General features: G+C 40.8%; 3 protein-coding genes across 6 annotated transcripts; all 3 read left to right on the plus strand.

Moving 5' to 3' along the window:
- Positions 1-4,305: 4,305 nt before the first annotated feature.
- nog2 (noggin 2) lies at positions 4,306-5,237 on the plus strand. Its single transcript, XM_077502957.1, has one exon. The coding sequence runs from the start codon at positions 4,440-4,442 to the stop codon at positions 5,073-5,075; it is 636 nt and encodes a 211-aa protein (XP_077359083.1). The 5' UTR covers positions 4,306-4,439; the 3' UTR covers positions 5,076-5,237.
- A 1,240-nt stretch (positions 5,238-6,477) lies between these two features.
- On the plus strand, positions 6,478-21,432 carry LOC144005489 (uncharacterized). 3 transcript variants are annotated; one of them, XM_077503703.1, is made up of 5 exons: positions 6,478-6,800; positions 9,551-9,707; positions 9,795-9,946; positions 18,576-18,620; positions 18,730-21,432. In XM_077503703.1, the coding sequence occupies exons 4-5, from the start codon at positions 18,581-18,583 to the stop codon at positions 20,040-20,042; spliced, it is 1,353 nt and encodes a 450-aa protein (XP_077359829.1). In that variant the 5' UTR covers positions 6,478-6,800; positions 9,551-9,707; positions 9,795-9,946; positions 18,576-18,580; the 3' UTR covers positions 20,043-21,432. The 3 variants fall into 3 exon arrangements, with proteins under 3 accessions (XP_077359829.1, XP_077359830.1, XP_077359831.1); XM_077503704.1 differs by having other exon boundaries at positions 9,656-9,707; XM_077503705.1 differs by lacking the exons at positions 6,478-6,800; positions 9,551-9,707; positions 9,795-9,946 and adding an exon at positions 17,741-18,009.
- On the plus strand, positions 20,679-23,385 carry LOC144005491 (uncharacterized). 2 transcript variants are annotated; one of them, XM_077503709.1, is made up of 3 exons: positions 20,679-21,432; positions 22,319-22,363; positions 22,938-23,385. In XM_077503709.1, the coding sequence occupies exons 2-3, from the start codon at positions 22,324-22,326 to the stop codon at positions 23,366-23,368; spliced, it is 471 nt and encodes a 156-aa protein (XP_077359835.1). In that variant the 5' UTR covers positions 20,679-21,432; positions 22,319-22,323; the 3' UTR covers positions 23,369-23,385. The 2 variants fall into 2 exon arrangements, with proteins under 2 accessions (XP_077359835.1, XP_077359834.1); XM_077503708.1 differs by having other exon boundaries at positions 20,689-21,432; positions 22,914-23,385.
- Positions 23,386-23,619: the final 234 nt, after the last annotated feature.

Below are 23,619 nucleotides of genomic sequence, written 5' to 3' on the forward strand. Positions count from 1 at the left end.
TTTATTCACATCGAGATGCGTGGAACAAACGAGACTGGACGAGAAACAACGAGAGGTGCACAGAGGAACAGAGGTAATAATCCGACAAAAACACACAATTCTCAGACAGGCTTATGTAGACAACGAATCGATCTGATTGGCTGTGGCTAGACATGTGGGTAACAGGACTGACATGGTATTATCAAATTTGGCTGTTGACCAGATAAAGAGATTTAAGATTCCTGACATCACATAGCTCCTGACATCACATAGGCGTCTTACCAGTTGAAACGAGATGCTGGTTACATCAGTTCAAAACAGACACTTGACCTCACGGTCATGACCCAAACATAACCCTTGCATGGCCCAAGCATAACCCTTACATGACCCTAGTCATGACACCCAAGTTAGCGAGTCAGTCCAATGTTCAACCCAAATTGGGTTGTTTTTGACCCAGTAGTTTTAAGAGTGTAGCTGTGGATAAGAATAGTACCAATTTAACTACCAACATTTTGTCATAAGAAGAAAGATTGTCGCCACTCTATAAAACCACTAAAAAATAAAAAATAATTTTTTTTTAAAAATGGGTCAAACGATTCACTGCTTAGGTCAATTTGACCCATTTTTGGGGGTATGTTTTGTGCAAAACAACACTAAAAGTTGGGTCAAATGGACCTAAGTTGGTCGGTCTATTTTTTTTTTTTTTTAATCCAAATTGGTTTGTTTTGAGAAAATTGGGTTCCATCCATCCATTCTCTTAACCGCTTGCTGCTCACAATGGCCGCGAGGGGTGCTGGATCCTATCCGAGTTGGCTTTGGGCAGTAGGCGGGGCACACCCTGAACTGGTTTCCGGCCAATCGCAGGAAAATTGGGTTGTTTGGACAAAACAACCCAGAATGTTGGGTCAAATTCACCTAAGTTAGCGAGTCGGCTCAATTTTTGGCCCATATTGGGTTGTTTTTGACCCAGCAGTTTTAAGAGTGTAGTTTTCCCACAATTTGAAATTTGAATTGCAGGCGAACAGATTTAACGGTCAATAAAAAAAAAAAAAAAATGCCAAGATCTTCAACATGAGTTTTCACAACCAAAAATGTAATTTACGTGTCGAGTAAGATCCAGCCAGCCGGTCCTGAGCTACTCCAATACACTTAGATAAGTAACTACATGTATATTTTTCATATGTAGTATATTACTTAAAAAAAAAAAAAAAAAAAAAAAAAAAAAAAAGCGAAGCGTGGAGAATCTCTGTCACCAAGTGTTCATTATCAACAGCCACCTAGCCTTTTTTCATGAACAAACTTCATGTAAACTCAACTAAATAATTACTCAAAGCAAATTCAGTTCTCTGCTCTGTTTTGATCTGATCCTGAAATTGAGTCATTTTTCTATAAAATTGTTTTCATTGGCGATCGAAAATGAAAAGAACCACTGACACATGGACCTCCTCTGCTCACTGTGAGTTTTGCAGAGGAAGGGGGGCGTGCCGCTATAGCCCCCTTAGGGGTGGGCTCGCTTGCTCCGCGGACATCCTTACGGCCCGCGGAGGGAAGACAATGGACGCCGACCGTCCTACAGTAACCGGCTCAGCCCGACTGTCCCCGCTGCCCACTGAGCCGTCTTTCCTGGCATCCTAATCATAGACCACATGACCACCAAGACGCATGCAGAGACAGCTAAGCAGGAATTTCCTCTGTACAACCTGACATATGTGGGGACTTATTACACTACAATATGAATTAATTGTGGGAATGCTGAAGCATGTGATTTTTATTTTCCACACTTTTTTGCCGCCTAACAACTCCCACATTATACTTCCAATTGACATTGTTCAAATTTCAACTCGCTTCAAAAATTCATCAATCGTCTGATTCCACGTTACTTACACTTTGCATAATTTAACCTTAAATATAAACTTTTCCCCATTCATTTTAAATGGGACAGTTATTGAACTTTTTTTAAGTATTACTTTTCACGCCCACTTCCATATATATAATTTATCATCATTACCAGGTGTCTGATACTGCTCGGTGGCACAGTTGATAAAGCGCATTTTCCAGTAACCAGGAGGTTATAATTTCATAATTTATCTCTCAATTGGCTTCATGAGCATTCCACATGCATTCAGCTACTAGCATTCAGCTTTCAGCATTCCCACGCAATTTCTCCAGAAATCGCACTTTGTCTAGTTGTAACGTGTATTTGTTACATGTTTTGATGCATTTTTATGCTTTATAAAACATTTATGTCTTCATTTTGGGAGGCTTGGAACGGATTAGGGCATTTACATGGAAAATGTGTCTCTGCTTACAAACTTTTCTAGTTAAGAACTTTCTTCCAGAACCAATTAATTTCACAAGTAGAGGTACCACTGTACACATAAAATTGACCTTAAATATGAACAATAATGCAATTTTTTTAACCCCCCAATATCTTAAATAAATGGAATAAATTTCCAATAAGTGTTTTCAACGAAAATCTTGGATACTAACAAACCTGAACCGAGATAATTTATCTCTCAATGTGCTTTCAGCATTCCCACGCAATTTCTCCAGAAATTGCACTTTTGTCTAGTTGTAACATGTATTTGTTACATGTTTTGATGCATTTTTATGCTTTATAAAACATTTATGTCTTCATTTTGGGAGGCTTGGAACGGATTAGGGCATTTACATGGAAAATGTGTCTCGGCTTACAAACTTTTCTAGTTAAGAACTTTCTTCCAGAACCAATTAATTTCATAAGTAGAGGTACCACTGTACACATAAAATTGACCTTAAATATGAACAATACTGCAATTTTTTTAACCCCCCAATATCTTAAATGAATAGAATAAACTTCCAATAATTGTTTTCAATAAAATTTTTTGGATGCCAACAGCAAACCTGAACCGAGATAATTTATTTCTCAATGTGCTTTCAGCATTCCCACGCAATTTCTCCAGAAATTGCACTTAGTCTAGTCGGAAAACCTTTTTTTTTTTTATTTCTTTTTTTTTTAATAGTGTCATTGAATTGAGTTGCAGCCACTCAAGAGCACTCCCATCCAGAGCAGCAGCCACATTCAGACTCTGCTGGATGAACGCCCTCTAGTGGCCAACCCAAAAGAGAGTCACTAATTGAGAAAAAAAAAAAAAAAAGGGGAGGGGGAATAAGACCATAAAAAAAGTAATATAGCTCCGAAACGTTTTGTTTGTATTCCGGGCCTGTTGAGATATATGCACCAGCATGGCCCATAATGAGCGCTTTGCATGGGAAAAGTTCCGTTCAGTTATCCCTGGCCATTTATAGCCTTAATTACGCGCCTATTTTGTGACCCCTGAGTTCAACGGGGCCAATTCCTGTGTAGACCCAAATCCTGATGAACAAAGGTGGAATGTGATGCCCCCCCCCCCCTCCCCTCACTACACTCCTCTCCCATCCATCCCGAGCTCAACAACCGTATATTGAAACTATTAGTGCATCTCACTCACTCGAATAAAGCAAGTCGAAGTTCGAATGTTGCTTGAAAAAGTGCGCGTTAGGTGATTGTGGCTGACATTTTCCACGTTGCGAGGGGCGGGGCTCGCCGCGGCGGCGGTGGGGGTGGCCCAAAGGGGCCACTGTCAATCAGTGAGAGTGGCCCGGGGTGGGCAGGGCCCCCTCTGACACTTTGTAACGTTCGGAGGGGGGATATTTAACTTGGGAGCGAGCGCCCACTCGCTTCCAGACACGCTCACCCACGCACGCTGTGTGCTTCGGCTCAACAGAAGGGCGCCAACTCTTTCTTTTTTTTTTCCCTCGCTCACTCTCTCTCTCTCTCTCCTCACCCCTCTCTCTCTAGTTCTCTCACTATCGCATACTCACGCACTCGCTCCTCCAGCGAGGAGCCACTCAAGTGGGGGAGCTTCTGTGGCAGCCACCGAAGCAGGATTTTGGGACTCTCGCCATGCATGAGAAGGAACTTCACTGAAAGTTGGACTCTCAAGTTTTTTGGGCTTCTTATTACGTGGAATAATAAGAATATTTGGAGTGTTCTCTTGGCTGGAATACAACTTGTATTTTTTTTGGGAGGGCGAAGCAAGTGCGCGGACGGTGTCCCGCGAGGGCGCACGGTGGTGCGTTTAAGGGAAAAACGAAAAGCTGCCGTCATCGCCGGGCACCTTTTTGGAAGCGGCCCGCGTGTTTCCATGCAGCTCTGTCATCCAGTGACTGTTTCGCCGTGGCTTCAAGTGGTCCCAGTGGTAACCATGACAACCGAGAGCAGCCCCAAGTGAATCCGAGCGGGAGCTGCGCGAAGGCATCTCGGTTGAACACTATTTTATTTTTTTTTTGGGGGGGGTGGGTGGGGGTGACGCACTCGCCGCGCAACCGGCAGACCGCGAAGTGGTCTATTTAAAACTTGTCAAATATATGAAGCGTCAAGCCGCCCTTTTGAAGTAGAAGTGTCACTCAACTAACAAACAAAAAAAAAGGAAAAAAACATGGGCAGCTCTCACCCGCCGCTGCTGCTCTACATGCTGCTGTGCGTGCACGTCGGAGTGTGCCAGCACTACCTTCGCCTCCGGCCGTCCCCCAGCGACCACCTGCCCGTGCCCGACCTCAAGGAGGACCCCGACCCGGATTACGACCCGCGGGAGCAGGACTTGTCCGAGAGGACTCTTCGGAAGAAGCTGGGCAGCCACTTCGACCCCAACTTCATGTCCATCGGCGCGCCGGCGGCGCCGGGCAACCACACGGCGCCAGACGTCAAGCTGCAGGGGCCCATGCCCAACGAGATCAAGAAGTTGGAGCTGAGCGAGACCCCCTACGGGAAGCGCGTCAAGGTGGGCAAGAAGGCGCGCAGGAAATTCCTGCAGTGGCTGTGGACCTACACGCACTGTCCGGTGGTGCACACCTGGAAGGATTTGGGGGTGAGGTTCTGGCCGCGCTACATTAAGGAGGGCAACTGCTTCTCGGAGCGCTCCTGCAGCTTCCCGGAGGGGATGTCGTGCAAGCCGGTCAAGTCCATCAACAAGATTTTCCTGCGGTGGTACTGCCAAGGCTTTTTGAGACAGAAATACTGTACGTGGATACAGGTGCAGTACCCGATCATCTCGGAGTGCAAGTGCTCGTGCTGATCCTTGAACGTGTGGAGTGGACTGGTTTCTATTGCACTGTTTAACTCTCTGCAGGAGGTGGGCACCATAGCAAATCTATTTTTTTATATCGCATTTTAAAAAGTGAAATGCCAACATTGTACATATTGGAAGAAGAATGCAGCTATTTTTTCTAATCGGACCAGGACCATATTTTATTTGTCAAGCCTGAGACGTTTTGGGTGGAAAGGGGGCGGGGACAGCAGCACTTCATATGGAAGAGCTTTTTTTTTTTTTTTGAAGAGACATTGATGATGCATATGCTGCACCTCTCCAAGAGGTGAACGTTCTCTTTTTTTTTTTTTTTTTTTTTGTTCAACTGACTGTTATTTCACTGCAATGCTGCCTAGAGTTTTTGTATATTAATATCAATATTAATTAAGTTGAAAAAAAAAAAAAAAAAAAAAAAAAAAAAACACAAGTTGAGGTTAAAGATTATATATAAAGGCGTGAACTCAGCTTTTTTTTTTCTTTTGGGAATACATAGTATTGTAGAAATAAATCTGTATGTTTTATTTATTATTTTAACGATTGTGAGTATAGAACATAAGGACAGAGAATAGCAGAATATACCAGAAAAAAATTAAATATGGGAGATGTCTACTTGAATTATCAAAAAAAAAAAAAAATGACTCAAAAAATAAACAACTGAAAACAGCATCCAAGTGTACATGTTATGGTCACGTTCCTAGCAATAAAGTCCATGTTTTCGTCATGCGTGTAATGGATGTCAAAGTATTGAATTATTTTTTTTTTTTGCATGAGTGCAGAAAGTTTTGTGATTTACAATCCGCGTGATGCGCATAGCAAACTGTTGTTTGGGGGGGCGGGGAAGGAGGCTGATGTGCATTCGACCCCCCCTGCTATGTCCGTGCTGCTGAGGTGTTAACATAATGGCTCAAATATGATGCAGACGTTTGAAACGCTGTCTGTCTGCAGGCTCTGGACGCCGCACACAAGTTCCACTGAGGTATTTGGAGACCGGCGCCTATTCTAGTCTGACCACCCGGCACTGACAGGAGAGGGGGGGGAGGGGGGGGGGTCTTGGGGGGTTGCATGAGGGAGGAGAAAAAACAAAACAAAACAAAAACCCACGAAACATTGCTCAACTGTTTTTATGACTGCAAATAGCGAAACATGAAACGAGATTGATGAGTCATGCAGCGTTCGCGGGCTCGATTTGACACTTGCCGCCCCAGTCATTGTGACAGGAGCCCATTGAAAGGGATTTTTTGGGTAAGCAGAGGCTGGGAAGAGGGACGGCAGCGTGCCAGTTAAAAAAAAATAAAAACAAAATGGGGTTGGGTGGGGGTGGGTTGGGGGCTGCTTTCCTCACTGTCAGCTTCTTTCTTGATGTCTCGTTTTTTTTTTTTGTGGTGTTTTTTTTTTTTCTCGAAAGTGCGTCTCTGACTCGACGGCGCCACTCAGCCGCCCCCTCTCGACTGCGCAGAATGAAGCACTTTGGGAAACAGTAACCCTTTCAGCCGCTGCCCGGAGAGTATTTTAGAAGCGTGTGAAAGGCAATACGCCGCCCTGGCTCCAGCCACTGAGGTGCGCACCTTTTAGACACATGAAGACACCCCCCACCCCCGGCTGCCTGTCCCCATCGGTTCCTCCTCTCGAATGTGGGGCTTCTGCGGGAGAACCGTGACGTCGTGAAGAATCCATGTGTCGTTTCATAAACTCAACTATGACTTGAAACATGAGGTACACCTGCACGAGCTTATGTTGCATTTTTTGCCATATTCTGACCCTGTCATGTGGAATCCCATTTACAGTACAGTTTTTTTTTTGTAAGTCTGATAATTATGAACAACAGCAGGTACCCCAAGAAATGGAGGGGGGGAAAGATCAAATGAAAATTATTCAGAACACCCGCTAAAATGAGCCATAAATTAATCCCAGCAAATTACAAAGATTATTATAGACATGTTGAGAGGCATTCAGTGCCATTGACAGCTATACACGTCAAAGTAGGGCTGTGCAATTAATCGAAATTCAATTATAATTTCAATTATTACACTCCACAATTACAAAATCAGCATAATCATAAACTAAAAAGACTATTGTGTTGTTTAAATTTATACATTTGCACCTTTTTTAAATTTTAAAATAACTAATTGGATTTTTTTTTTCATCCAAAAGGAACTTACATAAATATAGTGTTTCAAATAATTTTATTTGTCTTAATATTTTTTTATTTGTTTTTTTTATGTTTAAAAATTTTCTTGTTTTGTACCAAAAAATATATATATATATATATATATATATATATTGCCCTACTGACAGTGCATATGCTGCACTCCAACTTTCACATTTTTTGCCAACATAAATAAATATATATTATTATAAATCATGTTTGGTCAAAAACTTAATAATAGTGTTTATATTTTTTTTTTTTTTTTGGTCCTAATATTTTTAAACGCTTAAACATTTTCTTGTTTTGTGCCAAAACATAAATAACCGTTTGAATAATCATGATTTCAACTTTTGCCAAAATAATCATGAATATTATTTTCCCCATAATCGAGCTACGTCAACGATCCATTTTTACTGGGCTGGCAGTGAATGAGTTAAATGGGGACTGCTCGGCTTATTTGTCACAGCCGAGGACGTATCCAATCCTCAAATGAGCCACTGTTAAGAGACTCCTGTCTTCACTTGCTGGAAACATGCCGACGTGGCCTAATTTATGACTTCACACCATTCACTGCAGCTTAAACGCTCATTGGGAAATAATGATGCAAATGCGTTGTAAAGGACACATCACGATAAACACCACCGCCTTCTTTTGTGGGAGCATGCGTGACACAGTACGTGTGAAGTCCACTTAGCAGAGATTTGGTGTGCATGCTCATGAGTCAACATAAGGGCCAAAGGTCATAGCTGGTGATATATGTTGAAACAAACATACACCAAAAAACAATCTGGTAATAAAATAAAATAAAATAACCCAATTTGAGTCAAAAAGGGACCAATCTACAATTTGGGTCAGTTTGGCCCAATTTTTGGGGGGTTGATTTGCAGGAAATAATTCCCCAAAATTGGGTTGTTTTGTTTAAAAAAAAAAAAAAAAAACACCCCAAAATTTTGTTGTTTTGTACAAAACGACCCAAAGAGGTGCATCGAATTGACCTTTTTGACACAAATTGCATTTTTTTAACCCATCTTTTTTTTTTTTAGACTGTGGGTTATTTATTTTATGCAAAAGCTTGATCAAATGACTAAATCAAACAACCATTTTTTTGTTCTGTCTTGTGGGTTGTTCATGTGACCCAACTTTTTGGGTTAAATGAAGAACACAAAAAATTGGTTAAATGAATAACCCAAAGAGTTGGGTTGGCCCCTTTTTTGACCGACCAAATTTGTTTTTTTTGTTTTTTTTTACCAGACTGTCCCTAACAAAAAAAATAATAATAATTTTTATAAATCTCAAAAATTTTTGTTTTTTTGTGTGTTTATTCATTTGACCCAACTTTTTGGCTCAAATAAGTAACCCAGAAAGTTGGATCTGTCCATTTTTGGACCCAATTAGAGTTATTTTGATACAGAGCTGTACGTTTGGACCCTTAAAACTACTGGTTCAAAAATTGGACCAACTTTGGCCAATTTTACCCAAGTCTGTGTTGTTTTGTACATAACAAATCCCCCAAATGTGCTGTTCTGAGGAAAAAAAATAAAAAGAACAAAAGAAAATTGGGTTAAATTAACCCAATTTAGCAGGTCAGTCCAATTTTTGACACAAATCGGGTTGTTTTTCACCCAACAGTTTTAAGCAGCCACAATGTTCTTCTTCGTCTCTAGCACGGTATATTCTCCTTTTTGCATTGTGCCCCCTAGTGTTCAGATTGATGTAATTGAAATGCCTTGTTTTACAGGTTATAGTCATAAAGTAATCAAATAAGTACTTGTACTCCCACTCGTTCTGAAAGAAGTGGTATTTTGGCATCATCTTAAAAAAAAAAAAAGCACACATGCAAAAACACCCCACACACAAATGTTAAAACACACGCACACACTAATTCAGACTGAGATGGAGACAAGGCTTCATGGCTGTAACTAAGGCCCAAACCCCATGGTGGTAAAAGCCAGTGAGTCAGCAGAGTTGAGGTTATTGATGATGACAGGGTATTAGATGGAGCACTGAAAAAAAAGGGGGGGGGGGGAGTATCTCACACACACACATATACACGCCACATGAGTTAGTGGTCTGACTGACGGAATGTTGGGTATCATCTGCTGTGTTTGTGTCAAATATTAGTTAGCATTTGTGGGAGCCAATAAACAACCAGAGGCCTAATCAGTCAATCTGAACTCTTGGCATGGCAATTCTGAGAGTGCACCTTTGTGGGTAGTTGACGGTAAGCCGTTTATTTTATTTTTTTTTTGGAGGCGGGGTTACGTAAGATCTGGTTGGATGAAACATCAGAAATGTAATATTTTCAATTTTCTTCCAGGAGGAATGACCAAGCGTCCCGATACTTTTGTCCAGAAAAATGCCTACAGAACGACTCGTAATGTTGTCGTACCCAGGATGTATGGAATTAGTGGTTTTCTTACAGATCGATTCGACTCTACCTGGTGAGCGTCCAAGCACCGAAAAGGCAACGATTGGTCAGTAAGGCTAAAAAAGTCTATCAAGTTTATGTCTGCGAGTTCTTTTGTGAGTGTTCTCAAAGCTCCTCTTTGTGTCTCGTCCAGCGCTTTGATGCTGATCCAGGATCAGGAGCCCAGCATGATCTCAACACATCCATCACGTCCATGACTTGGCCTGGATTGCGGTCTCAGTGGGCACGGGATTCATGACATGCCATGACATCAACACGGCGGCCGCGCTGGCCGCCGCACAACAGGTGACCGCGCTCGACATAACAGGCGATGGAAATCGAACCCCCCCCCCCCCCCCCCCCCCCCCCCCGCTCATCGCCGTCAAGCGGGGAGTGGTGGTGGTGGGGGGGATTTAGGGCAATTAAAGGGACGGGCAGGAAATGCGCGCGATGCCGCAAAGAGGCCGCGAGTGCGTTCGACAATCTGTCTTGCTTTCCCCGACGCTGGTTGACACTTAGTTTAGGAGATCATTTATTACGCGTGGCAAAGTGTGGCAGCTCACTGGAGAGTGCAACGCATTCTTTCGTGGCTGAAGAGCATAATGCAGGCAATTGAAGGCGCCGCCACAAGATCAAAGCTGACAATTAAGAGCTCCGTGCAAATAAATGTATTTTTTTAAATAAGAAAAATAGCACACATGACATATTTTAGTAATTTTTATAAAGAAAATTGCATTCTATAACACTGTACTTAACTCATTTGCTCCCAATGACGTGTAAACCCGTTTTTTTGTTTTAAGTGTCCCAAAGACGTATTTATATGTGTTTTGTTTTGTTTTTTTCTTTTATGCTAAAGCATACAGAAGGCTTTGATTCAGCCTCTCAACTGCAAAGAAATGGTAGTTATTGCACAAACGGCCAGCAGGTGCCAGCAGAGCAAAGGAGATCAACCAAGGTCATCTAGAAATAAAAAAGTTACTTACAATTTTAAATAGATTTGTGAAAACTGATTAAACTTAGCTCTGCTGCAAAACGGAACCAGATAGAAATATACTTTTTTTCCCTGATGAAAGAAGAGACTTTAATCTTTTTCTTTTTTTTCTTTTTTTTTTTTCTTTTTTCTTTTTTTTAAATTCACCTAAAACATGTTATAAATCCCAGACCGTTCACCTTCACCTTAACCGGATATTTCAGAGTCCCGCCAGTGTCGTGAAGTTGTCAGGAGACCAGAGGAAGGATCAAAGTAAAGGAAGATGAAGCAAAAGTGAATTCAGCACCAACCAGACACCACCTACCACCCACAGAGTTACTAAAAAACAGAATCTTTCACCAACCCCAGAAACACCTAAATTCCAACAGATTAGGGAGACCTCAAAAAACCAGAGGAAAGACTCAAGGAAGGAAGGATATTTGGAGCATTTCTAAGGCAAATTCTTTATTACATATTGGGTGTATTATAATTCATAAGCATTACATATCACTGTCAACAATTGGCTAATTTTACACATTAATTAGGGCTCATTCGTCATATAGTTGCCGTGTAACTCTATGATGTAACATATTGCAAAAGCACCAACGTGTCAGGCCATACCGTAAATAGAGTTGTGGGTGGCATGGTATGAATATGGCTAGGAAAAAAAATAAATACATATCCCTCATTGTGTTGCCATGGCGACGCCAGCGAGGGGCTCAAATTCACATGTGGTCCCAATACCTCAATTTATAATCATCAGCGAGAGCAGCATTTTTCCTTTAAAATCAGGAATCCTATGTAAATATTGAGTAATTTCTTATATTACTCGACACACAGTCTCGCTCACATAAACACTGAAAGTACCATGAGAGGAGCATAAATACATTAAATAATAATAATTTGCTTCTTGGTCATCATAAGGATGTTGTCTTTAATTTCCTCAATTGACCACTCGACTTAAATATCCCTGCATCAATATACATCGTGGAATTTTCCGCTCCAATTGGCCCGTACATTTTCAATATCCATCTTCCTGACGCCACACATGCACGCCTCCCCCTCACGGTGCGTCCAATGGCTGTCTCCGAGTGCCCCTCTGTGCGTCTAGATGGCATGCTGAGAATGTTGACTTTCGCCACAGTGTGTATTTACAGAGCCTAATAGTTTTTCGGCCGCAACGGCGCCTCGCTTCGTAACCCAGTCCCGAGTCGCGCGCGCATGCATCAGCCCCCGCCGAACAACAAATCAAACTTGCGCTATGTGGAGGCGGTTCTAATGATGCCAAGCGATGAGCGTGTCAGAATGTGGCGTTGGAGCCTCGGTGATTGGAAATAATGGGGCCCGGGCGGCTCCATAAATACAGCAGAGGCCAGAGGGCGAGAGTGTAAGTGCACTCGGGGCTTGCGATGAATGGATACACGATTCCTTTAAAAGGTGACACGAGGAACCCTGAAATTTGTCATCGTGACAGTCCTTGACAGTGGTCATTATATGGGCCGCCAGCCGCCAGGGTAGACCGCGGAACCGGAAAGCCATAAAAAGAACACGTCTAATTCAATATTGTGTCACATCGAAAATACAGTCAATCATTTGCGGTCCCGCTATTTCGCCGATTTAGTTATTTTTGCGCAGCAAATAACTGTATTATGGTTGAACTCTTGTTTATGTTGGGTGTAATTCCACTGTCGGTGTAAATGTGAAAGAGGAAAAACAAAACAGGAAGTATTTCAGCACAGCCTAGTTTTTGCTGAATATTATTGACCGTCTAATCCTGATTTTTACGCCTACAGAAACCAATGGCTGCATTGATGATTATTGATCTAGTATATTATGAGATGAATTAATGTTATTTTGGAATTAAGTGCTATTAAAAAATATGCTTAGTGTATTGCATATAAACAACCTACAATCTTTAATAACACTTAATATTGAGGCACCTGCTTGCTAATGCACACACACATTGAGTTCCTCCACATATGGACTCACTTCACAAGCATATTACGTAGGAGTGTTACGATATATCGATATCGCGATAAATCGTGATACTTTGTCTCCTGATAGATTAGCGATACGTCGATGCAAGTATCGCGATATTTGTAGTTAATATACAGCCACAATAATGGCTCCATTGTTCCTCACTTATTGAGCAATTACTTGGCGGGCCACGAGGGGGAGCACCTCATAAGAGTGGCGGGGAAATGGACGGAAGTCTTCAGGCGAAGAAGATTCATGAGCTTAGTTTTTATTTTTATTATTATTATTATTATTATTATTATTATTACATTTATTTATTAATGATTATTATTATTATTATATTTATGTCTTATATATATATATATATGTATTTATATTATATTTATATTTATTTATATTATTGTTATTATAATCTGAGTAATTTTTTAAAATTAAATTGTAATTTGTATTATTTACTTATTTGTATTTTTATTATTATTTAGTGATATTTATTTATTGTATTTTATTATTATTATTATTATTATTATTATTATTTTATGATTAGTTTTATCGTAGATTATCGTGGATTTATGAGCAATATATCGATAATCGCGGTATCGTCAGAAAATCGTTTTCGTGAGCCTTGTATCGCATATCTTATCGTATCGTGAGGTAGGCAGAGGTTCCCCACCTGGATTTTAAACATAGAAGGGCCAAAACATGCCTTGTTATTTTAATTGTACTAAAAAAAATAGCCACCAGAGGGTGCCAGAACTGTGCAAATGGAAATCAACCTGACTTTGGTAACAGATGTGCTGCTTTTTGATATCGCGACATGACGACGACAATATTGTTGCACTTTTAATATCACGATAATGCCATTATCATTACCTTCCTTCTGTTTATTCAGTTTATTCTGCCTCAGTTTTGATGTTGAGGTTCGAATCCAGGTTTGTACGTTTGATTGTATTTCCTCCAAAATTGCACGTGTGGTTCAATTTACACTATTTATGGCAAGTTTCAAAGCACTCAGACGAAATTCGGCTACTACCACCACTGATGTAAACAGTGAACTCCTATACCAGGCGTTTGCGCAAATCTGATTCTACCCAGAGGGTTGCACTGGAACTCCGTATACACAAAATCTAGATTTATTGGGTGTATTCAGTTTTTCCACACACAAAAGTCGGTTGTTTCATGCTCAGATAAACGCAGTAAAACATCACATCGCGATGATTGTCTGTGCTTCATTCAGCTAATTGAACCCGCAAAACAGGCATTGACCGCTGAATGGCTCTCAGCGCACAATGACAGCCAAAGGAACAAAAACAGGTGAAAATAACTTGAGTGCGCGACTCGGGCCGCTGAACCTGATGTTCTGACGCCTGCCTGTCTGTCGTATTCAGCCGAGGTGCTCTATTCACGCCGAGGGACGCGGGCGACACCGCCTCGGGGGTTACGGACGTGTTTGTGCGCGAGGGGGAGGGGCCGGGCGCGGCGAGCGAGCAGAGAATGCTTGGGTGATGGCTTACCAAAAACAGAGCACCCAAGGGGGACAATGGGACCCAGGAAATTCCTGACATAACCCCAACACACGGGAGAGGAAGTGGGAAAAGGGGGGATTTATTGGTGTCAGCGGCCCCACCGGAGAAGTGGGTACCTCTTTTGTCCCCTGCGGCATTGGGAGGTGGGCTGAATCGAGGCGCCTTGCGACACCTAATCACTCTTGGAAAGAAGAACCGCCAATTAGGGAATGGACATAGTTGGCTTGCAGGAGTCGAGGACATGTTGAAGTGCTGCTGCAAGGCCTGAATGGGGAGAGTGACCAAAAATTGGGGTGTCATTGACCCAATTGGAACATCAACTCAATTTGGATTTATGTCGCCAGATATTACACTCAAAAATAACCCAAATTGGGTCAAAAAGACGTGACCCAACTTCTGGGTTGTTCAATTTAACACCAAAAAGTTGGGTTAAATTAACTCATTAGCTCCCAAAGACGTAATATGTTCTACTGTAAAAGTTTTAAGTGTCCCAAAGACGTATTTATACGTTTTTTTGTGTTTTTTTTAATGCAAGCGCATAGAGGTTTTGATGCAGCCTCTCTACTGCAGAGAACGGTTGAAGCAATTGTAGTAACTACAAAAACGGCCAGAAGGTGGCAGCAGAGTAAAGAGATCAACCAGGGCCACGTTAGAACAAGCTGATTTCCTCACAGTTCTAAGCAGATTTGTGAATAATGATTAAACTTAGCTATATTCTAATGCTAATTGCTGCAAACCGGAAACAGGTAGAAATATACGTTTTTTTCCCTTTTTGGTAGGTTCCATGTTTTTAGAGCAATAGAACACAATATTCTGTGGGCTTTGCAAAATCAGTCAAAATCCAGGAAAACACTTGAAAAATGGCTGGGAGTGAATGAGTTAATAACCCACAAAACCACCAAATAATGGGTTGCTTTGACCCAACCTTTTGGCTTAAATAACTCAGTTGAGTTATTCAATTAACCAAAATGTTTGGTCAAATGAATACCCCATAAATAACCCAAAATTGGGTTCCTTTGTGGGTTATTAATTTAACTTGATGCAACTTTTTATGTTAAGGCAATCTTTTGGTTATTTAACTTTTTTGGTTCAAATGTTGGTCTGTTCGTTTTTGACCCAATTAAATCGGGTTATTCAATTAACCCAACAAGTTGGGTCAAATGAATAACCCGCAAAACAACCCAAAAAATGGGTTGCTTTGACCCAACCTTTTGCCGTAGATAACTCAAAAAGTTCATTTTTGACCCAGATCATTTGAGTTATTCAAATGACCAAAATCAATACCCCAAAATGTGGTTGCTTTGTGGGTTATTAATACAATTTGACCCAACTTTGGGGGTTAAAGAAACCTTTGTACTTAACTTTTTGGGTTAAATAACTCATTAAGTCAGTTTGTTTTTGTTCCAATTCAATTGAGGTTACTGTATTCAATATCCATCCATCCATTTTCTTAACCGCTTACTACTCACAAGGTTCGCGGGGGTGCTGGAGCCTATCCTAGCCGGCTTCGGGCAGTAGGCGGGGTACACCCTGAACTGGTTGCCAGCCAATTACGGCTGTATTCAATAAATTGGGTAAAAAAAAATAACCCACAAAATCTCCCAAAATGCGTTGCTTGGTGGGTTATTAAATTTATTTTTGACCCAAATGTTTTTGTGTAGTTTCATCCGCAGACCCCAAAAAACTAATTTTCCTCTAACCTTTCCTGAAGCCGATTCGATTGGTCAAGCAAATGCGAGGACTGGTTTTGTGTTTCATTCTAATTACCGGCCTCTCCCTGCTTGAGCCCGTGGACAACTTATGCAAACGATATTGAAGGTAAATAGGCGGAAATGATAACCGCGCAGTATGACAAAGAAAAGCTTTTCCCTGTAAGATACTTGAGGCCTCACAGACAAAACAAGGACTGCATGTTAATGTCTGCTCTCAAGGCTGTTGATTCAGAAAATATTAACTTTACCCACTAAAGTTAGATTGGGAAAAATATTCGCAATTATTAGCCTTGGATTGAGGAGCGTTGCCTCAATACACAACAGAAGAACTGAACATAATCATAATCATTATGATTTTTATTTTTATTTTTTTTAAGTGTTTAGTGCTTAAAAAAAAAAAAGTCTCCATGAATGAATCACCCATTTATTTTTCTCACAGTTCATATTTGCAGTCAATTTGAATGGGTTTAGTGAATGAAACCAAATGGGCAAAGTAAACCAACACTGCCATCCAGTGGCAAATAGACTCCTTCTGTCAGCAGTCAGCTCTACTTGGGACGCCATATGGAGTTTAGGAATAAGGTTGGAATACTCACCATTGTGGCTTTTACAATGCAGGCAACAGATTGTATTCGTTGAAGGAATTTTTCAGGAAGTTATGCTGAGGTCAAATTCTGCCACTAACTCATTCACTCCCAGCCATTTTCACAGAAGTAGTCCTGTTCGCTTTTACTGGATTTTGACTGATTTTGCAAGGCCCACAGAATATTGTGTTCTATTGCTATAAAAATATGGAACCGATCAAAAGAAAGATTAAAGTCTCTTCTTTCATCAGGGGAAAAAAAAGTATGTTTCTATCTGTTTCCGTTTTGCAGCAATTAGCATTAGAAGAGTGCTAAGTTTCATCAGTTTTCACAAATCTATTTAAAATTGTAAGTAATTGAGCTTTTTTTCTACATGGCTCTGGTTGATCTCATTTGCTCTGCTGCCACCTGCTGGCCGTTTGTGTAATAACTACCATTTCTGCAGCCGTTGAGAGGCTGCATCAAAGCCTTCTGTATGCTTTAGCATAAAAACAAAAAAAACAAAAGAACGTATAAATACGTCTTTGGGACACTTAAAACATTAAAAAAAAACGGATTTACACGTTATTGGGAGCAAATGAGTTAAGTACAGTGTTATAGAATGCAATTTTCTTTATAAAAAATACTAAAATATGTAATGTGTGCTATTTTTCTTATTTAAAAAAATACATTTATTTGCTTTTGCTATAAAAGCATGGGACCTATCAAATGAAAGATTAAAGTCTCTTCTTTCATCAGGAAAAAAAGTATGTTTCTAGTTGTTTCCGTTTTGCAGCAGAGCTCAGTTTTCACAAATCTATTTAAAATTGTAAGTAATTGAGCTTTTTTTCTACATGGCCCTGGTTGATCTCCTTTGCTCTGCTGCCACCTGCTGGCCGTTTGTGTAATAACTACCATTTCTGCAACCGTTCTTTGCAGTTGAGAGGCTGCATCAAAGCCTTCTGTATAGCATAAAAAAAAACAACAACATATAAATACGTCTTTGGGACACTTAGAACATTAAAAAAAAAAGTATTTAACGTTATTGGGAGTAAATGAGTTAAGCATTTAGCAAAATAGTCAATACCTGGACAATGTTGCCAATACTACAGCAAAAGATGATTCCAATATTAGGACAATGAAAATCAATACCAGTATTAGACTAAGTTACCAGAAGATGCCAACAGTCTCAAGACCCCCGGACCATGCACGGTGAAAATGTGTGAAAATGCTCATTTCTGCACTGCATCAGGTCCAAAACTTCCAATGTGACATCACACTCATGCATAAAATTCTGTAAATGTCATGAATTGTTTCGTTCAAAGCACTTTGACGGCAAGATGCGGTGATGTCACAGAGCACTAAAGCCGCCAGTGTTATTACCACATACTTGCTGGGCTTTCCCCGCCCCCAAGCACCTGCCGTGAACGATGCTGAACGTTCAAATCTATACGGAACCGACCGCGTAGAGTTTTGTTTCAATTCCACGGCGTGCGACAACTCGTTCCGTCCACATCAGCATGACAAGGACTAAAATAGTGCTACAAAAGAAGCATCTATGTTCTCGCCGACTACAAACAGCTTATTAAACTGCAGTTCTTCACGCCGCTTCCCCAAAGTTAAGGTAAGCACGTTCAAATTTGTCCATAAAACTCGTTTGAGAGCAATTTAGTTGTGCAGTTGCAAACACTCCGAATGACATCGTGCGGAGTGATGTCATTGACTGGGATGTCATGGCTTTGGGAGGCAGGGCCAACATTTGTTAACTGTTCCATTTATTTATAGGGAAACTCTTTGTAAATTGGGCATGCTAATTTTTTATAACTAAAAAGTAAAAAAAAAAAAAAAAAAGTTAACTCTTTGACTGCCAAAAACGTTTAATAACGATTAGTAAAATCACAATGCATGCCGCCATAAACGTTAAATGACGTCAACTACGTTTTTTATTATTTTATTTTATTTTTTATATATAAATCAATGTGTAAGTGCAGCACTGCCTGGTCAGTGGGTGGTGGAATCAAAAACACGCACACAATATTGTTATTGTTTGCCTTGAAAGATGAGTTAAAATGCTCAAAATCGACTGGGGGTTGTTTTTTCATAATGTGTAGCAGTAAAAGAGCTAATGGGAAGTTTTGATTGTAAGAAACAAGTATTTTGTATTTACTCTCATTGTTTTTGTTATTCTAGACGAAATGGAAGGACAAGGGGACGGCCGGCACAACGGTCCAAATTGTAAGTACTTGACATTTGATTCCGTTAAATGCCTCCGTTTGGGTACAATTGATTGCGCGTACGATTCTATGCTGATGACGGTATCATCTACGTGTCAACTGTGTTGCAGGCTACCGCATTCCGCTGCCGATCGGGAACGGAGCGCGGAATATGGAAACCCTTGGACTGAGGGTTTTCATTTTAAACCAGGAGATCATCTTTTCCATCCACGCCATGATCAGGCCGCCCGACAACGACCAGAACAACAACGACGGCAACACGGAAGACAACGACGAGGACGAGAACATCGAGGAGAACGACGACGACGACGACGACGACGACGACGGGGACAATATCGAAGACGCCGACGACGACAACATCGAGGACATCGACCAGGAAGAAAATCTGGAGGATCATGACAACATCGAGGACGAGGAGGACGACGGCACGGGAGAAAGCGACGGCGACGCCGACATGGAGGACAACGACGGCGAAATGGAGGACAACGAGCACGGCGTGCACCCCGAACACCCCGAGGACAACAACATGAACGACATGCACCTGAACGACGACAACGCCGTGCTCCTCTTCAGGATCCGGGTGAGGCCGCTGCAGCACGGCGACGTGTTCGACGACATCTTCCTGGAACTGCGTTTGGTGAACAACGACGACTTTGACGAGATGGACAACAACGAAGAGCAGAACGGCGACGGCAACGAGGAGAACATCGAGGACGACCAGAATCTCGATGAAGACGACAGTTTTGAAAACGTCGATAATATCGACGACGAGAACGACCATAATAACAACGAAGATTTCAATGACAATGACGGTAATAACGATGAAGGCTTTGAAGAGATTGACAATGAAAATCTCGAAAGCTGTGGCGTCGTTGGCGGTATTGCCGACGAAGAGAGACAAAACTTCGACCACGGAGTCTACCAGGACTTGTTCGATCCTCTGCCTGGACCATCAAGGTTTGTCGAGGAGGAAGACGAAACGAGCAGGGGCAAACAATTCCAGTGGTGGGATGATTCCAATTCGGACAGTTGTTCCGACAACCTTCTCGAAGAAGAGGACAACCAACAATTTGACGCATCCAAGGAGCGGTCGAGCGACGACGCGGATTCGCAAGAAGACAAAAGGGGGAAGAAAACGCAGAAGAAGAACTTCCTATCGAAATCGGACGATGAGGACTTTACATTTCGTTCAAGTGACCAGGACGCGGACGAGGACCTCCCGCCCGAATTGTCGAGGAAGAGGCCGCGGGGAGAGGGAGGACAATTGTCTGAACCGGGACAAAACCAGAAACGTTTTCGACACGGCAACACCTCAGACAGTGACTTGGACGATGACGCCCAACAAGAACCTCGACCCGGTTCATCGTCCTCAAACAGGTTGACAGACAATCAACAGGAAGAAACGAGGGACAGTGAGAAATAGTTCACACGGTGGGGAATGATAATCCACGAACCAATCGCAGAAGGCGCCTCCAAGCAGTTGAGGCAAAATGAGGTGCGCTGCTTCAGGCAACCAGCGGAGGCGCTGGTGAGCCAGTCGCCGATCTTTTGCTGGTCATGACGTCAAGGCGCAACTCCGGGTGCCATTACAACAATGACACAAAGTGGAGTTCAATTTCAGAGATTTCTATTCCAGCCAATTCAAACGAGATACAAACCGATTAGGTAATCGAATATACATGACTTGAACATGTGCTTATTCTTCATTACCACGGCCGAGAGACTTTTGATGTAATATCGTGCACTGGTGGAAGGTTATGATTTATATCTAAATCCAGATTATCCACATGCAGATATTCATGTACTGATAATTTGTAGGGATGTCACGATAAGGGCAATATCGTGATATTGTGATATTAAAACTGCCACAATATCGTCGTCGTCATGTTCACAATATTTAAAAGGAACACATGTTAAAAAAGTCAGGTTGATTTCTATTTGTGCAGTTCTAGCACCCTGTAGTTGCTACTTTATTAGTGCAATTTAATTTTCATTAGGGATTTTTTGGCCTAATTATGTTTAAAATCTATGCTAATTGTCAGATGAATGGGAACCTAATTTGCTTGTGAGGCGATCAATTTGTGCTTACATTACCAAGTAAGTGCCTCAATATTGTTATTAGAGATTGTAGGTGGTTTATATGCATTGCTGTTTTGTACAAAAGCACAATATTGTGCTTTTTTTAGTATAAGCGCTTTTTTTTTTTTTTACATTATTGTGATCTTTTTTAAATATCGCCAACCCCCCCCCACACACACACACACACACAATATCGTGATAATTATCGTATCGTCACCTTCATATCGTGATAATATCGTATCGTGATGTTTGAATATCGTTACATCCCTAATAATTTGACGTGTAAAATCTAAAAAAATACACAAACATGACAGGAATCTCAATTTTGGGGATTTTTAATATATACAATTGGGTCAAAGCACATAACTACTATTTTTTTTATTTTTTATGGTCAGACATCCTAGTAGCAGTTTAGCAGTCACACTCAATAGCGACATCGTACACGTGCACATATGGTCATGTGTTGATGACATAAATTGCTTTGTTCAAAGCATTTGGAATAAGGGTAACAAAGATGTGACAATGACACAGAGAATTAAAGCTACATTGTTTGACTACATGCACTGTGCACCATCTTTTCTTATTTGTTTTTAAATTAATGATTGAAGCGTGAAGTTTTTTTTTTTTTTATTTTGTCCCAAAAGGTCACCTTTAAATTGTTGAATGTTTTTGTTTTTTCATTTTATTTTTTGCATATGAACAACAGTTTTTCAAAGCAGGTCCTTGGAGGAAAGGTATGGCTACACAAAGCATGTTTTATAATGGAATAATTTGGGGGATAAATTCATAATGATGAATCATTTATTTGATGGGGCGGGGCTTAAGACGGCGCCAATATGAAAATGTAATCAGATTTTTTTTTTTTTTTTTTTTTTAGACAATTATAATCAGAATTTTGGTAATTTTGTTTTCAACCTGTGAATTATTTTGTTGTACATTGAAATGTGGGGGAAAATGTTATTTATTATTATTATTATTTTTTTATTATTATTATTATTATTATTATTATTATTATTATTATTTTACAGATTTTAAAACACAATTATAATACGCATTCCAATTTATAGTTTGTCTAATCCTTTCATTGTCATCCATTAAAATATTTTTTAATTTTTAATTTTAATAATAATTCATTACATTTGGAAGCGCCTTTTAAACACCCTCAAGGAAGCTGTACAACAGATAAAAAAATTAATAAATTTAAAACATGCTACAGATTAAATAGAATTCTGACACAAAAAAAAAAAATATCAAGAAAGAGCAGTGTGGTTATAGTGTGTAGGCAATCTTAAATAGGGGAGTTTTTTAGTTTTTTTTTTGTGGAGTTTTAGAGACTTTTGATGTGCATTTAATAGATAATTGAGAACAGTAATGCAATGATACGGACAGTAAAGCAAAGCAAATACAATATGGTGAGACTGGAAGGAGTATATTTTTTTCTTTTTTTGATACACTTTCTTACTAAACTATTGTTCAGCATGTCTACTAGTGGCATTTTAATTGTAAATAAATACTTTTTATGACATCATTCATATGAATGAACTATCATTTCATTAAACGCACAGTTGAGACCTCTGTCAACAGGTTGAGTTTTTATTCTTGATTTTGGATTCCTTTTAGACAAAATGGAAGGACAAGGGGATGGCTGGCACAATGGCCCAAGTAGTAAGTTCACAATTTTCTTTTTAAAATCAATGCACGTTTCCCATCAGCTAATAACTCATTTGCTCCCAAAAACATATAAATACGTTTTTTTTGTGTTTGTTTTTTATATGTTTTAAGTGTCCCAAAGACGTATTTATACGTTTTTTAATGCTAGCGCAGCCTCTCAACTGCAAAGAACGGTTGCAGAAATGGTAGTTATTACACAAACGGCCAGCAGGTGGCAGCAGAGTATAAGAGATCAATCAGGACCATCTTGAACAACAGCCCAATTACTCAAAATTCTAAATAGATTCGCAAATAATGATGAAACTTAGCTATATTCTAATGCTAATTGCTGCAAAACGGAAACAGATGAAAGAAGAGACTAATCTTTCTTTTGATAGGTTCCATGTTTTTATAGCAATAGAACACAATATTCTATGGGCATTGCAAAATCAGTCAAAATGGGATTGCTTCTGTGAAAATAGTTTGGGAGCGAATGAGTTAAGGGTCAAAGTTGTTTTTTCTCCTAAAATAAAAGTCGCATCATCCGTGTCTCAATGAATTTCAGGTTACCATATTCCACTGCTTATAGGAAATCGCCCACCCAACGATGACCCTAACATGGAGTACATTGTCGTACTCGATTTCATCGTGAATCAGGAGATCATCTTTGCCAACGAGGGGGAGCCGTGGCCGAATGACGTTGACATGAGCGTCGGCGAGAATGAAGTAAACACCGATATTGCTCTTGACGTTGACAACCAGTTGGAAGCAGCTGTCGGGGCGGAGGTGGAAATTGACGTCATTCGAAGTGCGGGGGAAGAAGACCCCCTGCTGGATTCGTCGAAGAATACCTGTAAAAGCAACGATGACGATGCCGACGAAGAGGAAGACAGCGGCAGCTTCCGCTGGTGGGACGAATTTGACGGCAACAGTTCGGACGGCAGCGCCGAGCCGGACGTCAACGACGCCGAAGCGCCTCTGATGGTGCAAACGCAGGCCAACGTGTACCTCATGCCATGAGCTTAAGCGACTCGGGGGGGGGGGGGGGGGGGGGACGGTTTCTGGGAGCAAGACGTGGAGGACAACCTGCTGAGCGCAGCGTCCGTTGAACGATTGAAAGAAAGCCACAAGGAAGGAAACAGCAGCGTCATGAACTGATTGGAAGAACGGGATGAAATTCATCGCAAATCGATGGACACATCGTGACTTGGAGCACAGACAAATATTTCAATGTAAATGTCTCGTACGTGTTTGTCACCATACAAATAATA

This window comes from Festucalex cinctus, chromosome 17 (genome assembly GCF_051991245.1).
Source record: "Festucalex cinctus isolate MCC-2025b chromosome 17, RoL_Fcin_1.0, whole genome shotgun sequence".
Lineage (NCBI taxonomy): Eukaryota > Metazoa > Chordata > Actinopteri > Syngnathiformes > Syngnathidae > Festucalex > Festucalex cinctus.